The sequence below is a fragment of the Mytilus californianus genome, unplaced genomic scaffold, assembly GCF_021869535.1.
Source record: "Mytilus californianus isolate M0D057914Y unplaced genomic scaffold, xbMytCali1.0.p SCAF_22, whole genome shotgun sequence".
Lineage (NCBI taxonomy): Eukaryota > Metazoa > Mollusca > Bivalvia > Mytilida > Mytilidae > Mytilus > Mytilus californianus.
The window spans coordinates 3158053-3176553 of NW_026262671.1; the positions used below are offsets into that span (position 1 = coordinate 3158053).

General features: G+C 33.4%; 1 protein-coding gene across 1 annotated transcript in view; it reads right to left on the bottom strand.

The window, feature by feature from the left end:
• Window positions 1-18501, bottom strand: part of LOC127732239 (uncharacterized) — a 59756-nt gene that overhangs the window by 11088 nt on the left and 30167 nt on the right. Inside the window, exons 2-4 of the mRNA XM_052241320.1 lie at window positions 10796-10985; window positions 8148-8301; window positions 2542-2764 (exon numbers count right to left, since the gene is read on the bottom strand). Of these exons, the coding sequence (XP_052097280.1) occupies window positions 2542-2764; window positions 8148-8301; window positions 10796-10985 (567 nt within the window). The remainder of the gene's footprint in view (window positions 1-2541; window positions 2765-8147; window positions 8302-10795; window positions 10986-18501) is intronic.

Sequence of the window (18501 nt, forward strand, 5' to 3'; positions counted from 1 at the left end):
CCACATGTGGCACCCGTCGAGTTGCTTATGGTATTACAAATCCGGTAAATAGTCTAATTCGGTAAGTCACATTCGTGAAAAGGGAAGGGTATTGTAGTTACGACATAAGTTCACAATTGGGAAGCTGAAATCATCTCTTTTGTCGTAAAGTTTTGTTTTCAACCGACCCTCATTGTCAATTTCTAGATGTAAGTCAAGATATGAGGCAGACTTAACTGTATCTGTAGTATCCTTTATCTCTAGTTCGATGGGATAGATTCGTTCAACATAGTCACCAAATTTTGTATTATTTAGTGAGAGAACATCATCTATATAGCGGAACGTAGAGTTAAAGGATATTGCTAACTTCTTATCTCTCTTCCTAAGAAGCTCCTGTATGAAGTCAGCCTCATAATAATAAAGAAACAAGCTTGCACTTTAAAAGGCATTAAGACAAGTATATTTTTAAACGAATGTGTAAATATTTAAAACAGGCTAGGCAGTTTAACAGCATATTATTCATTCATTCTTTCCAATTTTAACTATTGTCCAGTAATTTGGCATTATTGTAGCAAAAAAAAAAAAGCAAAAAAAAAAAACAAACAAAAAATGGAAAAAAAAATCAAGAGATAGCTCTTAGATTCATTTATAAAGATTATGATAGTTTTTAGAAATAAGAAGAATAAAAACTATTGCAGAAGAAACATTATAAATAGTTCATAAAAAAGTCCAAGTTATCTTCTTGATTTAATTGATATTAAAATTCAGAAGTATAATTTTAGATCACAGAAAACAGCAGTACTCCCGAGAGTCAGAACTTCCACGTATGGTTTGAGATCGTTTCGCTATAATGCTACACAAATTTGGAATGAGCTGCCTAACCATTGTCGAATGGAAACATCTTTTGACCAATTCAAAAAATTGGTACAAACATGGGATCCAAATAACAGCTCCTGCCAATGCAGTGCCTGCTTATAATATATATTTTTTTTAATTTTGTTTGACTGTTGGATTTGTTAAGCTTTGTTAGCTATTATCTGCTGTGCTAAAACAATGTTTTTAACTTGTATATGTCATCTATTTTAATATCTTACCATGCACTGTATATTTAAAATTTTGCTTGTATGTGTGTATACATTTTGAATTCTATTTGAAAAGCTCACTAGCGCTTGTGTTTATGTAGTTTATTAATATCGTCTGTTGGTCTTTTTTTCTTTATTTTTTAGCCATGGCGTTGTCAGTTTATTTTCGACTTATGAGTTTGAATGTCACTTTGATATTTTTCGCCTCTCTTGTAAATTAAACTTTGAACTTTAACTTTAAACAATCTGGGTCATTTATATACAATCATATTAACAAGTTCTAGTCATGATTTTATATGTTGCAATCTACATTCTATAGATAATATGCAATAATATCCCTAATCTAAACTAATGTTGGATTTAATTGTAGAAATGAATCGTTAAATTGGGCCATATATATAAAATAGCACTATATCTGTAGGTAAACCTTGAATAATATGTCATATAATATAATTATTTTGATAATAAACGAATATCCTTGAATCCTTTCTAATCAAAACTTCCACGTCCATTGTATTATCTATTAACTGTTAAAATTATTCATTTGAATATGGTATGAGTATACTGAGTCTGTATATTTGTTCTCGGGTAAAATATCGAAAAAAGAACAATATAAAAACCGTCTGAATGGGCCAGTTTTTTGTAAAGTACTTAACAGTATTGGCTTTTATTCGTCTAGCCAGGAAAATCATCAACTGTTCTTGATTTGACTTAAGTATCCTGTAGACCATTATATTGTGTTCGACGCAATCTGACCCATACTAAACAATATGCATGTTTGAACTATTCTCGATCGACAGTCACCATTTCAGAACCTAGTGCATTCTTGTTAATAGTTTTAAAACAGAACACCAACCCATTGTAATTGTCCAACGCCGCCTAAACATTTCACATTCAACCAATGATGCAATGTCAGTTTTCAAAATTACATGACATGATTATATTTGTATACATCTCTAGTTCTAAACAAATACCGTGTTCGATGAACATATTTACTTTATTACCAAATCTTTTTCTATAATTCTTCATAGAAAACGTTTTTTTGAAGCGAAAACGAAAAAAAAATTAACATTGTCATTTTGAAACCGCCTAAGTCTGCTAACATCAACGGGCAATCTCTGTAATATACTTTGCATTGAAAATATTAACACGGGTCTAAGATGATGATGGTGGATTGTTGTTAAAAGTCCAGTGGCAAATACTACAGGACTGTCGGGACGAGAACATATTAATGAAATTATGAACCCTACTTTGTGCTAGACCTTAAATTGATACTTTTGCTTTTTATAGATCTGTTCAAAACATTTACCTTTAATTAACACCTCTGCTTTTTATTTAGCACTCCCAAACATTTATCTTTGATTTAGCAACTTCGCTTTTTATTTAGCTTTTCAATACATTTACCAATGCAACACCTCTCATGTAGTATTTTTAATGTTCAGGTAATTCCGCACACTTACCATTAATTTCATTAGCTTACCTCGATGGATTCAAGCGTATGATGAAATCCAGTATGTGTGAGTCTTTTCTCGTTTCTCCAGCACACAAGCAGTGATCGATTCGAGTACGACTTATACATAATGTAAAACAAGTTTTCTGGCGGATTTATATCTTGTGTATAAAATTCACAGATATCTCCGGTAAGATCAGACAAGGCATTCAACATGTTACCGACTTCTATCGATTCGTATGTCTTCATAATTCTACAAAAAAAAAAAAAAAAAAATGTGTATTTTTTTTATCTCATTTTACAACAAAATATTTTAAAATCTTATAACAATGTAAGCCAAAAGCATTTAGGAAGGAGCAAGTGGTTTTTGAGTCGGTGGGTTGCTGTCTAATTGACATTTACAAGAAAAAAAGATCTGTAAAATAAAACCAGATGTGTCATGACAACACAAATGTCCCAATCTTCGGAATGACCAAAAGTACTCACTTATTATTTTTAATAGGAGGTCACTGGGAACAAACGCAAATTCGATGTAGAGCTCAATATTTTATATTAATGAACAAAACGTCCATATCTACAGGTATAACGAAAAATTCCAGACAAGTACAATGTTCATGGAATTTTTTAAGTCCATTTAGGACATAAATCTATGAAAAGTAAGGCATCCGATAAGAAAAAAAGAAACTTATAATTCACGTACTTATCAACTCAGAACCTGCTCAATATCGACAGGCAAAGGGACAAACATATTCAGATCTTGTGGTCATAACAACTTCAGAGTACGATTATCGTACTCAGACTAAGAAATCAGCCAATCATATAACTGTAATCATTGGTGTTTCCAGCACAAATTTGGTACTCGGTGTACCGAGTAAAGTTTTATGACCGTCGGCCCAGGCCTTGTGGTCATTAAAACTTTGAGAACGATTATCGTACTTAGACTCAGAAATCAGCCAATCATATAACTGCAATCATTGATGTTTCGAGCACACATTTGGTACTCGGTGTACCGAGTAAAGTTTTATGACCGTACGCCCAGGCCTTGTGGTCATAAAAAATTCGAGAACGATTATCGTACTCAGACTCAGAAGTCAGCCAATCATATAACTGCAATCATTGATGTTTCGTGCACACATTTGGTACTCGGTGTACCGAGTAAAGTTTTATAACTTAAGGCCCAGGCCTTGTGGTCATAAATACTTCGAGAACGATTATCGTACTCAAACTCAGAAATCAATCAATCAAAATACTGGAATTGGCGTTTCGAGGACAAATTTGGTACTTGGAGTACTGAGTAGATAGGGTTTTTTGACCGAGCGCCCTGGACAACTGTTTGATTCAGTGTTGCTCAGTCTTTAGTTTTTTATGTTATGTTTTGTAGGCTGTTGTTTGTCTTTTGGTCGTTTATCGTTTTTATAATGGCGTTGTTTGTTTGTCTTTTGGTCATTTATCGGTTTTATAATGGCGTTGTTTGTTTGTCTTTGACTAATGAGTTTGAATATCCCTTTGGTATCTCTCCGCCTCTCTTTTTGATATGGGGGAAATTTTGCAATGCAAAAGACCACCTTTGGACCTCTCAAAGAGTTGCTGCATGGTTCCAGAAAATACAAAGAGCATGGCATTTTCGCTACAGAAGGTCCAATTTTTAAACATCGGCTACATTCTTTAGTGTCTCGGTGGAACTTACATTTGGCAATCATTAAAGACAATTTTAATTCATGCTTCAACAGTTATACCATGACCACGACTCATCAAGATTACACACTTGGTTATATTGACTGTTATTCTAAAGAAATAATCTTCAATGGTATTCTGTAATATGGAGCTATTTTTATATATGAACACATACAATTATATCAAATGAATGTCAAGGGACATGCTACATTTCCGAATGTCTAGTCATATATATAAATAATTGATGACTGTACGTCCACAAACCATTATTGAAATTCTAAATATAATATCTAAAAAGTAAATCACTTAAAGCACATACATTGTATTCAGTAAAATCAGTTTTACGTAGCAGCCAACATTCTTTAGCAGTAATTTAAAAAATTATCTACTTAGTACTAACTACATTCCTTCACTCCATTCAGAAGTGGTGTTTACATGTTTCTCTTTCACCAAAGGGTTTCTTAATGTTTTGATATAGATAAGAAGATGTGGTATGAGTACCAATGAGACAACTATCCATCCAAGTCACAATGTATAAAAAGTAAACAATTATAGGTCAAAGTACAGCCTTCAACACGGAGCTTTGGCTCACACCGAACAGCAAGCTATAAAGGGCCCCAAAATGATAAGTGCAAAACAATTCAAACATGAAACCCTACGGTCTAATCTATATAAAAAACGAGAAACGAGAAACATTTATGAACCACACCAACAAACGACAACCACTGAACAACAGGCCCCTGACTTAGGACAGGTGCATGCAAATGCAACGGGTTTAAACGTTGTAACAAGCGCCAACCTTCATCCTAACCTGAGATAGTAGTGTAACATTACAAAATAAAAAGACACTATAAAATATCAATTGAAATCGCTTAACTTGATCAAAAAGACATATAAACAAAAACAAGTAAACATACACTGAACGAATAAGTTTGATCTATGACACAATATAAATACAATAATAATAAAAAAAGATGTAGCAACAGTGTCAAAAAGACAACTCTGACTTGGGACAGGCGCAAAAATGCGGCGGGGTTAAACATGTTTTGTGAGATCTCAACCCGCCACTATACCTCTAGCCAACGTAGAATAAACAAACACACAACAATACGCACAGTAAACTCAGTTTAAAAGAAGTCCGAGTCCGATGTCAGAATAGGTAAAAAAAGAAACTAAGCAAAATAACAATGATACACAAATTAACACAGGACTACTAGCAGTTACTGACATGCCAGCTCCAGACCTCAATTAAACTGTTTGAAAGATTATGTCAAGTTGAAAATCAAGCACAATCCCTCCCGTTAGGGGTTTAAAATCATACCATCATAAAATATATGAGAAGAATATAAACCGTATCATGCCAACAATTGGTTTTAGAACAAATGTGTTTATTTCCGATGCAAAGACCCTATGAGTGAATCAATATTAATACCAAAATATGCCATCTTTAATGACCTGACAACAGTATCGTAACTATATCCCTTCCGAATAAGTCTGTATTAAGGTTTGGTTAGCTTTTTAGGTGAATGTCGATATTTTTTTGCTTTGTATAGAATATTACCATAAAAGATGGATATGAAATACCTGAACGTATAAGATGTCTACATGTTCATTTATAATTACGAATAATGTCTTTGTACCGATGATAACATTTAGTAAATGTTTTGACTAGTTTGTGATGTTGAAAACCCTGGTGTAATAATTTTTCAGTAATACAGAGATTTCTTTCGTTAAAATCAAATACGTTGTTACATACACGAGCGAATCGAACAAGTTGAGATATATAAACACCATAAGATGGTGACAAGGGAACGTCACCATCTAAAATGGATAATTAACAACAGGAAATGAAAAATCATCTCTTTTATCATAAATTTTGGTATTAAGCTTCCCGTTAAAGATATAGATATCAGGATCCAAGAAAGGGCAATGTTCATTGTTTGTATTAGCTTTATTCAAAGTCAGTTCAGCAGGATAAATCTCTTTAGTGTACATACTGAAGTCGTCATTAATGAGAGCCAATATATCATCCAAATATCTGAAAGTTTTATTAAATTTATGTATCAGCTAGATGTTGTTTCCATGGGTCTTTGCTGATTTTAGTCATAAATTGTAATCCATAACAATACAGAAACAGGTCCGCAATCGAAGTAATGCCTACTAATGTTAAAATGAACACAGAACTGCTTCTATTCTAATATGGAAATTTATAACTTTTGTACTTCGAAGCGTACCTATAAGACACGTTCGAAAGGCCGCCATTTTGAATAGATGAAGCCAATACGTGATAGAAACCAACCGTTCATAATTAATAAATAGATATATGATAAGTTTCTTTTATAATGATTTAATTTAATTTCCTATTCAGAAACACCAACACAAATGTCCATTTTGATCTCCGGTGTATTTTAATAAATAAATTGTTTAATTGTGACGTCAATCACGTGATCTCTGGTGTATTTTGATAAATAAATTGTTTAATTGGACATCAATCACGTGATCTCTGGTGTATTTTAAATTGTTTAATTGTGACGTCAATCACGTGATCTCCGATGTATTAATTGTTTAATTGTGACGTCAATCACGTGATCTCCTGTGTCTTAATTGTTTGGTTGTGACGTCAATCAAGTGCGCCAATGTTCTATTGGAACTAAAACAAGGCTTTGTTTCCAAAGCGAAAAATAATAAACGTACAACTGAGGGTTATTATTTACTTGCATTCAGTGTTTTGGAACTAGCCATTATACCATTAAAATTCATCAATTTGAAGAAAAAAAATTGAATTTTTGCACGAAAATTGGTCAGTTTTTGAGTATCATTTATATGACTAACCGTATGGTCGTATATGTTCTTATGTTTTATTCAGGAAGCGAATTAAGGGGAGGCTGCATCTGTTGTGGGTGTTTCTGATGATGGTTTGTTATGAAAAGACCTTATAACGCAACCTTAAAATATGCTTGATAATTAGATATGTATTGTTAAGCGTTTCTTTTTAATAGATATTGATTATATTACTGCATCGAGTGTGATACGATATTTATCCACTCGAGACAGTTAAATTTCAAATTTAAAACGCGAGGCTCACCGAGCGTTTTAAATAATTAAAATTTAACTGTCGAGAATAAATACATATCATATTGCACGAGATTTGGTGTTGGAATCTGTTTCTCTGGTGATTTCTAGACGATATGCAGACAAACTTAATCCTTCTTTTCGAATGATCTGCAAAAAGATGCGTTCTTTCTATGTGACGCAATCAGACATGGTCGCCTTTTTTCATGACGTCACAATAGGAATTTCAGAGAAAAGCAATAAAATTTCACGACATACTCGAATATTGACCAATGAAGAACTGAGATCAAACGAACCACACGTTGATTAAAAAAATTAATTAAAAAAAATAATCAATAGGTCAGCAAAAGGATAGATCGGGTAAGACTTAGAGAAAGATTTATAAACGTGGACAGTTATGTTTTTTTCTCCACAAGAACCGTCTCTAACATTAATTTATTACAAAGTTTTGGTGCTGCTTTTTATGTATTAGTACACATATGGCAAACACAAGATAAAAGTAGACGTTGATGGAAGCTGAAAAATATTTCGATCTTTTTCAAAGATTTCCGAACAAATTTCATATATATTTGCATATTTTTTCCGTATAATTTTAGAAGGCAAATTGTTGCTAGCATAAGATATGTTCCAAAATTATGCAGCATTCGGAAATGTGTAGCATACTTTAAATATTTGTAAATATGTTTTGATCATTTTACATAACTCGAAATTGTGACTACTCCTTTAAGCAAAGATGACGTAAAATGATTCTTGTTATTCGTTCAATTTTTTCTAATTGTAATGCACCCTTTTCTAGCTTGGCTTTTGACATTAATCAATTAAATTCATACATGCACGTCAAATGCAGCAAAACTGATTTTTTTCTCCATATTATTAAAATTTATACTTACTTGGCATAAGCTTTTTCTAGAAGTGGTCCCCAGAATTCAGGTGGACTACCATAGGCCTGACAGTATAACAGACTATTTTGTAGACATGGTAAATTGTCATCTATAATAGTGTCCAACCAATCACCAAACCGCCAAATATTGAAACGAAAAGCACCTGAAAATTATAATGCACTTTTAAACTCATAATGGATACCAGTATTAAAGTGTACGCCAGACGCGCGTTTCGTCTACAAAATACTCATCAATGACGCTCGAATAAAAAAGGTTAACGTACGAAGTTGAAGAGCATTGCTATTCCATCTTGTAATTATAGAAAAAAAACCTCACCAAAGATGTCAGTCTCATAATTTTGTACGCCAGAAGCGTGTTTTGTCTACAAAAAAGTTAAAAAGACCAAATGAAGTACGAAGTTGCAGAGCCCTGCTGACCGCAAAATTCCAAAAGGTTATGCCAAATAGAGTTAAGGTAATCTATTCCTGGGGTAGAAAATCCTTAGAATTTCAAATAATAAAACGTTTTGTAAACAATTTCTTTTTTTCTCCTTGTAAACAACAATTAACAAATTGATATGAACTTTTTAAGAAAAAAATAGTACAAAGTCACGGATTGATGATTGTAACACCTAACATTTGTGTCTGCCTTTATTTATTTTAGGGGACATACATGTATACAGGAATAAATGAAATCATTAATACGTGTTGTTCCTCGTCAAAAAGACTACAAACAAAGACACAAGATAAAAAAAAAAAAAAAAAAAACAAACATCTAGAGGTCAAAATATTGAATTAAAAAGTTTAAATATATTTCCTATTTTGTAAATTGGAAAATGAAAATAAAGACATGTGGTATAATCCAATGAGACAACTATCTACGAAAGTTCAAATGACGAAGATAAGAATTCGATTTACAAAATAAAGATATAACAGTTTCATTCAATAATATCCAAGATTTTATCAGCTTTAAAAAAGAAAGAAAACGCCCTTAATGTCTGATATGAGATATACAATATTTAATTCTATAAACTTAAAAATCTTGCCACTACTACATCACATGATTGGAATAAAAAATAATTAAATATAATAAAATGGTGAAGGTTCGTGTGATTGCGATTAATTTCATTCGTGAAATCGATGATGTTAAGTAAAAATAATATTCTTTGATGAAGTCGTGATTACAGAATCAGACACAAAAATGTCCGCTAATGTATCGTAAATTACAATAATTTTAAGTACAATCAGACTTAGATGTTTGATTTACATGCATGTATCCTAAGTCAGGAATCTGATGTTCAGTAGTTGTCGTTTGTTGATGTGGTTCATAAGTGTTTCTCGTTTCTCGTTTTTCATATAGATTAGATCGTTGGTTTTCCCGTTTGAATGGTTTTACACTAGTAATTTTGGGGCCCTTTATAGCTTGCTGTTCGGTGTGAGCCTAGGCTCCGAATTGAAGACCGTACTTTGACCTATAATGGTTTACTTTTATAAATTTTGACTTGGACGGAGAGTTGTCTCATTGGCACTCATACGACATCTTCTTATACTTATATAGTTAGAATCAGTTCTTATTGAGTTTCAACTCAGAACAGTCTGATTTATCTGTCATAGTACTGTTCTAAGCTGTTCTATCCTTTAACTGATCCGAGAAATTTCCGAACAAGTTCCAGCGAAGAACAGTCCAAAACTGCCAGCATGCAGCTGTTTTACCATTTAAAATGGCCCGAGAACTGATATAAGGTAGAACTGTCAGAACAAGTTCTAGGGGAGAACTCGGTCCACATCTTTTCTAGGGTGATAAGTAAAAGACACAAAAGAAATATATTTTAAGAGCAAACAATTTTTCTTAGAATTTGGAACTTTTCAGAATCTAAATTGATGAAGATTCTTAAAACAGAAATGTTTAGTTTATCGCAATTTGTTTAACATGCTGTCAATTTTAACATGCTTTACCAACACGATGTTCATAGCTATATCTCATAAGAGCAAGTTACTTGTAATCGTGCAATTTGTTAATGGCTTTACAGTAATATTACCAACATGACAAATTATTATCTTTCCCTGCGTAATCTTGGAAAATATTAAGGGAACGCCCATTTGATTTTTCGCGGGGAGGGAGAAAATTTTGATAAGAATAGTCTGACCTATTTTAAAAGAACTGGAAAAATTAATTAATATTCAGAAATTTGTTTTTCTTGCAAACGCACCCCACCCCCTTCCAGAATATTAAATGGTCAACTTCTAACTTTTCTAACAAATTTTAAAACGATATAAAATATGTACGAGTCGATCTAAATGATTAATATACAGTGACCTTCTGCTGTTGTCTGTTCTATGGTCGGGTTGTTGTCTCTTTGACACATTCCCCATTTCCATTCTCAATTTTAAATATGCCTTGTTTCGAAAGAAATAGATATATAAATTGCATCATGTCCTGACATTAATGTCTTCTTAATATCAGTTCTTGTTTCATCAAACACGACAAAAATTGGAATATATAGTTACTCATACGTCACTGTAATAGTCACTATAGGAGAACAGAAGTGATTCAATTGGGGAATAAATAAATGTCGATTTAATATGCATTCAATAAAAAAAACAAAACAAATACACTTAAATGAAAAGACGCTTGAAGCAACTTTTGTATGTAATTACCAATATAATCGTTGATAAAACTTTGATCACAATTTCTGTATCCCGGCATCAATTTTTCCAAGTAACGTACACCCAAGGATGCGACTACGATAGCGGCCTGGAACCAGTCCCTTTTCTTGAACGATTTCCATGGAAATGGAGCATCCCAAGTTCCACCAACTCCGCAAAAAGTTGCATCATTTTCTAAAATCTGAAGTAAAAAAAAAGAAAAAAAAATATTGTGTATGCAACATTTCGTGGTTAATTCTCGTTCCCTGTTTCAACATATTTGTAATATTCAAAAAGAGATGCGACATAAGCGATGATAACAAAAGAAATGAAAGGTGTTCATGCATTTTTTGTGACAAAAGAAAATCTCTAACAATGTTTTTCATCCATCAGTAATAACACAATGAGAGATATATTTGAACATGCTAATGAATGTATTGAATTTCTACAACGTTATGGCGATGCTCAGATCCTGAGCACGAAGGAACAATAAATTACAACTCCGTATATAGAAACATTTTATCATCATTACATAAATGTAAATGCAGAGACATACATGGGTGTTGTTTATTGTATAATGTGCTGAGATGATAGTGATAAAATATTCTGACTTTCTTGTCCGCATAAAAATCTCTGACATGTTATTTCATAATCAGTTTGTAACTTTAATTTATGTGATTTTCTTCCGGGTTGTACTCTATGATTCAAATCTGTTACGTAGAGAATATTCCAGGAACAATGATGCTATATATAGATTTAGTTTACAATCAGCAGCTCTTTTTTGTTCATACTGTTTTAGTTTAAGGTTGTGAATTTTGTCATTGTTGAAGACTTTACGCGGAATCTATAAATATAGGCGCGACTATTTTTATGCCACATGTGGAAAAGGATGTGCCTACCCTTCCAGAACACATAAGTTCATCCACGGTTTTTGCCGGGGGTCGTGTTGCTCAGTCTTTAGTTTTTGCCAGGATCGTGTTGCTCAGTCTTTAGTTTTTGCCGGGGATCGTGTTGCTCAGTCTTTAGTTTTTGCCGGGACGTGTTGCTCAGTCTTTAGTTTTTGCCGGGATCGTGTTGCTCAGTCTTTAGTTTTTGCCGGGATCGTGTTGCTCAGTCTTTAGTTTTTGCCGGGGATCGTGTTGCTCAGTCTTTAGTTTTTGCCGGGATCATGTTGCTCAGTCTTTAGTTTTTGCCGGGACGTGTTGCTCAGTCTTTAGTTTTTGCCGGGATCGTGTTGCTCAGTCTTTAGTTTTTGCCGGGGATCGTGTTGCTCAGTCTTTAGTTTTTGCCGGGGATCGTGTTGCTCAGTCTTTAGTTTTTGCCGGGGATCGTGTTGCTCAGTCTTTAGTTTTTGCCGGGGATCGTGTTGCTCAGTCTTTAGTTTTTGCCGGGGATCGTGTTGCTCAGTCTTTAGTTTTTGCCGGGATCGTGTTACTCAGTCTTTAGTTTTTGCCGGGGATCGTGTTGCTCAGTCTTTAGTTTTTGCCGGGGATCGTGTTGCTCAGTCTTTAGTTTTTGCCGGGGATCGTGTTGCTCAGTCTTTAGTTTTTGCCGGGGATCGTGTTGCTCAGTCTTTAGTTTTTGCCGGGATCGTGTTGCTCAGTCTTTAGTTTTTGCCGGGACGTGTTGCTCAGTCTTTAGTTTTTGCCAGGATCGTGTTGCTCAGTCTTTAGTTTTTGCCGGGGATCGTGTTGCTCAGTCTTTAGTTTTTGCCGGGGATCGTGTTGCTCAGTCTTTAGTTTTTGCCGGGGATCGTGTTGCTCAGTCTTTAGTTTTTGTCGGAGTCGTGTTGCTCAGTCTTTAGTTTTTGCCGGGGATCGTGTTGCTCAGTCTTTAGTTTTTGCCGGGATCGTGTTACTCAGTCTTTAGTTTTTGCCGGGATCGTGTTACTCAGTCTTTAGTTTTTGCCGGGGATCGTGTTGCTCAGTCTTTAGTTTTTGCCGGGGATCGTGTTGCTCAGTCTTTAGTTTTTGCCGGGGATCGTGTTGCTCAGTCTTTAGTTTTTGCCGGGATCGTGTTGCTCAGTCTTTAGTTTTTGCCGGGGATCGTGTTGCTCAGTCTTTAGTTTTTGCCGGGGTCGTGTTGCTCAGTCTTTAGTTTTTGACGGGGTCGTGTTGCTCAGTCTTTAGTTTTTGCCGGGGTCGTGTTGCTTTTGCCGGGGTCCTGTTGCTCAGTCCTTAGTTTTCTTTGTAGTGTTTTGTAGACTGTGTTTTGTCTTTTTTTTCGATTTTGTTTTTGTTGTTTTTGTCACGGTTTTGTGACGCGCAGTTTCTCTTCGACTTATAGTACATGTATCTTCCGACTCTTGTTTAACTGCCCTTCTCTAAATGTTGAACTTCGATCTGGTATTTGATTTTGACCTTTTAGTTGTTTGGAGTTATATTCGAGACATGTATTTCTAAAGAGTATCGATAACCTGCTCATTATGCAAGTTGCGTACTTTTATTTTTCAAATTTTCGGATGGTAATGGTTCACAACAAAGGTATTTTTTTATTGGCTACCTTCGGTACTTAATAACAAAAACCAACTTTAAATTAAGATCTATAATAAATCTGTAATTTATAATTTCGAAAGAGCATCTAATCACGAATTTAACTTTTAATAATTACATAACATGTTTGGTTCATAAGAACCCGTACTTTTGATTGGCTGAAAGCTATCACGAGTTATTCCAATATCAAATTGTATTTCTCAATAAAAATTAACATTCGTGACAGCACATCCTTCTAAAAACAACTTCTCAACAATGCATAGGAAAGCAAACGAAAAATTTGTCGATTGTTTCTGTTTAATCTATTGAAACTTGTATAGACTTGTGAGTTTTAAGAGATTGGCACATTGTTAAGACACCTGTCTATTGTCAAAGACAACATAGATTGCCCTTTATATGTTGTCTGTTTGGTTTTTTTTTCATTGGGTTGCTGTCTCAACGATGTATATCCTTCCGTGCGTAATGTAGATATTTACATATACAAGTTACATGTGTATGTAAAACATGCCTTTCAGTTTACTTATAAATGTGATATGTATCAGAGTCTAAGCACACTTTACACGTATTTCTTGATTGTACAATATTTACAATATGTGATGTATACAAATACTCTGAAAAACACTTGTGAAGATCATGCGATTTACGGATATCAAGTTTTTGATATCCCGTCATGAATTAGGGGATTACTGCCCTGCACGGATGTTTTAAGGACGTATTTCATAACGTCCGTAGCTAATTAACCTGTGTATAAATTAAAAAAAAATATGTACCTGTGAGAGCGTAAATATGCCATTTACTTTTGTTGGCCTTCATAGATACATCATGCAGGCACCTTTACTACAAGACAGCAAACCAGTAACACGAAAAAGACAGGTTCATGCTATATTTGCAGGGCAGTATACCATTAATTCATGACGGGATATCAAAAACTTGAACCTTTATTATAAATCAAAGCATGATATTTTTTTTTAAACCATTTTTTCACGTGAATATATCAACTTCTTATGTTAAAGTGAAAGAAATGTATAAGGCAAATATTTTACAAAGTTTTTCTAATGAAAATAAAACATGTGCTTTTACAGCCGTGATACGGACGTGGTACTATTTTTCCGTAAAACGTCCGTGATACGGATGTTTTACGGACGTATTTCATAATATCCGTAGCTATTTTACATGTGTATAAGTTTTATAAATGAGGCCATTTTCCATAAATTTAATATTCCCAAGGATCATAACTCTTTTTAAAAAAGTCGATCGTCCACTATTATAGAACTTGTCCGAGATATTGCTGATATTAACCTATAATTTAATTTTGGATGTAACACGTCTTCTGATTGGCTGACAGTGTTTTGTCTATCAGCTCATGGACATAATTTTGTCATATGACCGCGACGTCATCAACGTTTTTATCATGATTTACTCCTTTTTAGAATTAAATTATAAGAAATGACTTTAATATTTTTTCTGTCTATTCGAAATAACATAAAAAATGTGGTGCACACTTTTAAATAACCCGCTACGCGGATTATTCAGTGTGCACCATATTTTTTATGTTATTTCTTCATAGACAGAAAAAATGTTACAGTCATTCCTTAAATAGTATAAGATTTGTAAAAATTTGGCAAGAATTGTACCCGTGAGAGCGCTAACGAGGCCATTTTCCATAAATTTATTATTTCCAAGGGGCATAACTCTTTTTTAAAAAGTCAATCGGCCACTATTATAGAACTTGTCCGAGATATTGCTGATATTAACCTATAGTATAAGTTTTATAAAAATCTGGCATGAATTGTACCTGTGAGAGCGCAAACAAGACCGGACGGACGGACGCCCGGAATTTCCATGTCCCCCGCAACGCATTAAGCGGGGGACAAATAAATTCAACTAACTTGTCTATCTTGAATATATCACAATGGCATACAGTTCCGGTAGTTCTGTATTAACATGATTTATGATAATACGTTATGTCATCGTTTTCAAATCAAATTATGTACATGTATTAGTAATTAAACCAAGACTGCAGCTCCCTTGGGTTAAAGTTGACATTTAATGGTATTGACAGTACTATTTAAGTGCATTTTGTTTTGAAGCTGAGAAACTTTGTCCCCTGCTCTGACATGAAATATCATTGTGTCTGTCTTTTTCTGAATTTTACTGATTAATAAAAATTAATGTTAAATCTTTCGATACACGAACGTTTTTCTTCCCCTCAGGCAAATTTGACTCTAGCTGACAACGTATTTCTGCTATTGGATTTTCAATGCTCTTTGTAGTTCATTTGGATTTGCAACTGTTTTTATTTGAATGCAACTGATTAATCTATGTAACGAAATGCGGTACTTATATATATATACTAAATTATTAGTTTTGTCTCTATGATAACTATATATATGAGAGTCTGGATGGGGTTTACAGAATAGAGAATACTTGACAAAAAGAACAGAATAAAGGGAATACAGATACAAAAAAGAGAAACATAGGTCAAAATAGAGAAAAGAATAGAAAAAAATTGGCTAAAAAATTAAACAAAATAACGAAATGAATGCCCCTATTGGTTAGTTAGATGACCTCTAAATTTGATTTTCTAGTTCGCCAATGTATATTGTATCATTGATGTTGTATAATCGCATACTCGTGATGATGTTTCACGTCTGTGGGACATCGAACTTCTAAATACGGGAAAGAAAGCAATTACCTAATTGCCAATAAACTTCAACAATATATATTTATATCTTTTTTTTTTCCAATAATAACATGTCTTGTGCAGAGCCGTTATGTCTAATGTAGAAATAAACAGAAGTTAGCGTGCAACATGCATTCTCAGGTACTTGCACTGAGTGAAATATCGCTATTTATACATTAATCACGTGACGTCAGAATATAAATATAACCCTTTAATGCACTTAAAATAAAAATAAGGAGATGTTGTCTGCATTAGTTATTTTTGCAACCTATAAAAGAGGATCTGATTGGGGGTCCTTCTTTTCGATAATCTTAAGTTTTTAGGTAGTCTTTTTCAATCCTTTATATTTTTTGCCCATTATTCTCTTTTCTTCCCTCCAATTAAGTACCCCATTAGTCGCTATTCTTTATTGTTTTTGTCTTTTTTCTCTATTCATTCTTTTATTGTCCATTTTTCTACTGTATTGGCACATTATTCTTTATTTTGTAAACCCCCCCAGCCAGACCCTCATGTAGAGAATAATTTTCAACATTCAGTCATCAATTTCATACGAAATAAATGCAAACAAAAAACCGCCTCAAGCATTTTTTTTGCAGACTATTTGGAGAATAATTTTCATATCAATAATGCTTTATGGTGCATTATCTAGTGCTAATATCTATTGGTCCCTGGCATTTATATATTGGTTTTCTAAAGAACAATAATCCGATCTAACAGAGAACTTCCTGGTTAACGTTGACATAGACACATTGCTGTTTAATATTAGTCCCACATGTCGTAGATATGAAAAATTGTCGATGACTCAACTACTGCAGTTTTAGAGGTTCATGTATAATTGCATATGGGCTGCGTCGGATAGAAATCGACTTTTTGCAAGTACACAACACAAAACAAGTATATGAATGATTTTGAAACATTCATATACGATAAAAAAGATGAATTTTGGTCTGTTTTGTAGGGTTTTTATATCTACTCAATTTTCAAAAAGTAACAGACTTTGCATAGAGATTTTTTCAACCCGAAAAAAGTTAACAGATGTATTTATTTTCATTTGCATAAGGTCGATTTCTATCCAACGCAGCTCATATGTAAAAATGTATAACTTATTTTATTCAACATTCAGTCACTAGTTTGATAGAAACTAAATTGCAAAAAAAAAAAGATTTAAAATAAAAAAATAAGTTGTGGAATGATTGCCAATGAGACAACTCTCCTCCAGAGACTAAATGACATAGAAGTTAGCAGCAATAGGTCACCGCACGGCATTCAACAGTGAACAAAACCCATACCTCATAGTAAACTTTAAAAGGCCCCGAAATAACAATGTAAAACAATTCATACAAGAAAACTAACGGCCTGATTTATGTAAAAAACAATAAACGAAAAATAAATATAATATATAGCAACATACAACAATCACTTTATTACAGGCTCCATACTTTAGGACATTCAGCATTTTTTGTATACTAATTAGAGAAAAATTTTGATATTAATAAGAATGTATTGTGCATTATCTGGGACGAACGTCTATTGGTCCGAGGCATTTATATATTGGTTTTCTAAAGAACAATAATCCGATCAAACAGAGGACTTCCTGGTTAACGTTGACATAGACACATTGCTGTTTTATATTAGTCCCATATGTCTAGATATAAAAAAATTGTCGATGACTCAACAAGTTTCGGTTGTAGGGATATTAGATATGTTTAACTTATTTTTTTCTTTATTCGATCATCAATTTGATACAAATTGAAATGTACAAATAAAGCTTCAAGCATGTTTTCAAACTTTGCAGAGAGTTATTGTCAAATTAATAGTGATGTTCTGTGTGTTTTCTGGTTCTAATATTTATTTATCCCAGATATTATAATATATAGGTTTCTAAAGAGACTTCGTCTTATTGATTTAAACAAACTGATATAACTGAATAACAATAGATATGGGTAAAATTGTAATAAAACATCGATAAAACCATAGAGGAACATCTGAGATCGTAATGGCAACTTTAGACGTATATTATTCGAATATTTTAACCAACTGATTTATCATAAGATGATTAAACGAACAAAGAAGTCAGGAATCCAATTTCCGTGTCTTCTACATAACCTTCATCAGGTACGCTCGATTCCAAGATATTAGAAAGTGAAATATTTTTAAAACTTAGAGAGCATAAATACAAGTAGAACCTAAACAAGTCGTTCGAGTTACATATACTTGCAACTGCTATTTAAGAATTGAAAGCTTCTTTTTATAATTTTATTGGGGTGTAAAAGCGTTGAACGAAGCACATTTGCGCTTCATAATAAAAATGTGCGCACGATCAACGCTTTCACAACCCTATAATTTATGAAAAGAAGCATTCAATTCTTAAATAGCAGCTGCATAACCATGAAATTAAGAGTCATATCAAGCTGATCGCTGGGTTTTCTATGCATTGTTTTAACATTGTCACGGATAGCACGTGTAGCCATCATAAAAGTTGATGTTAGATTGCCTCGCGATTGTTGTTAGCCAATCAAAATTACGGATTCTAATGAAACATA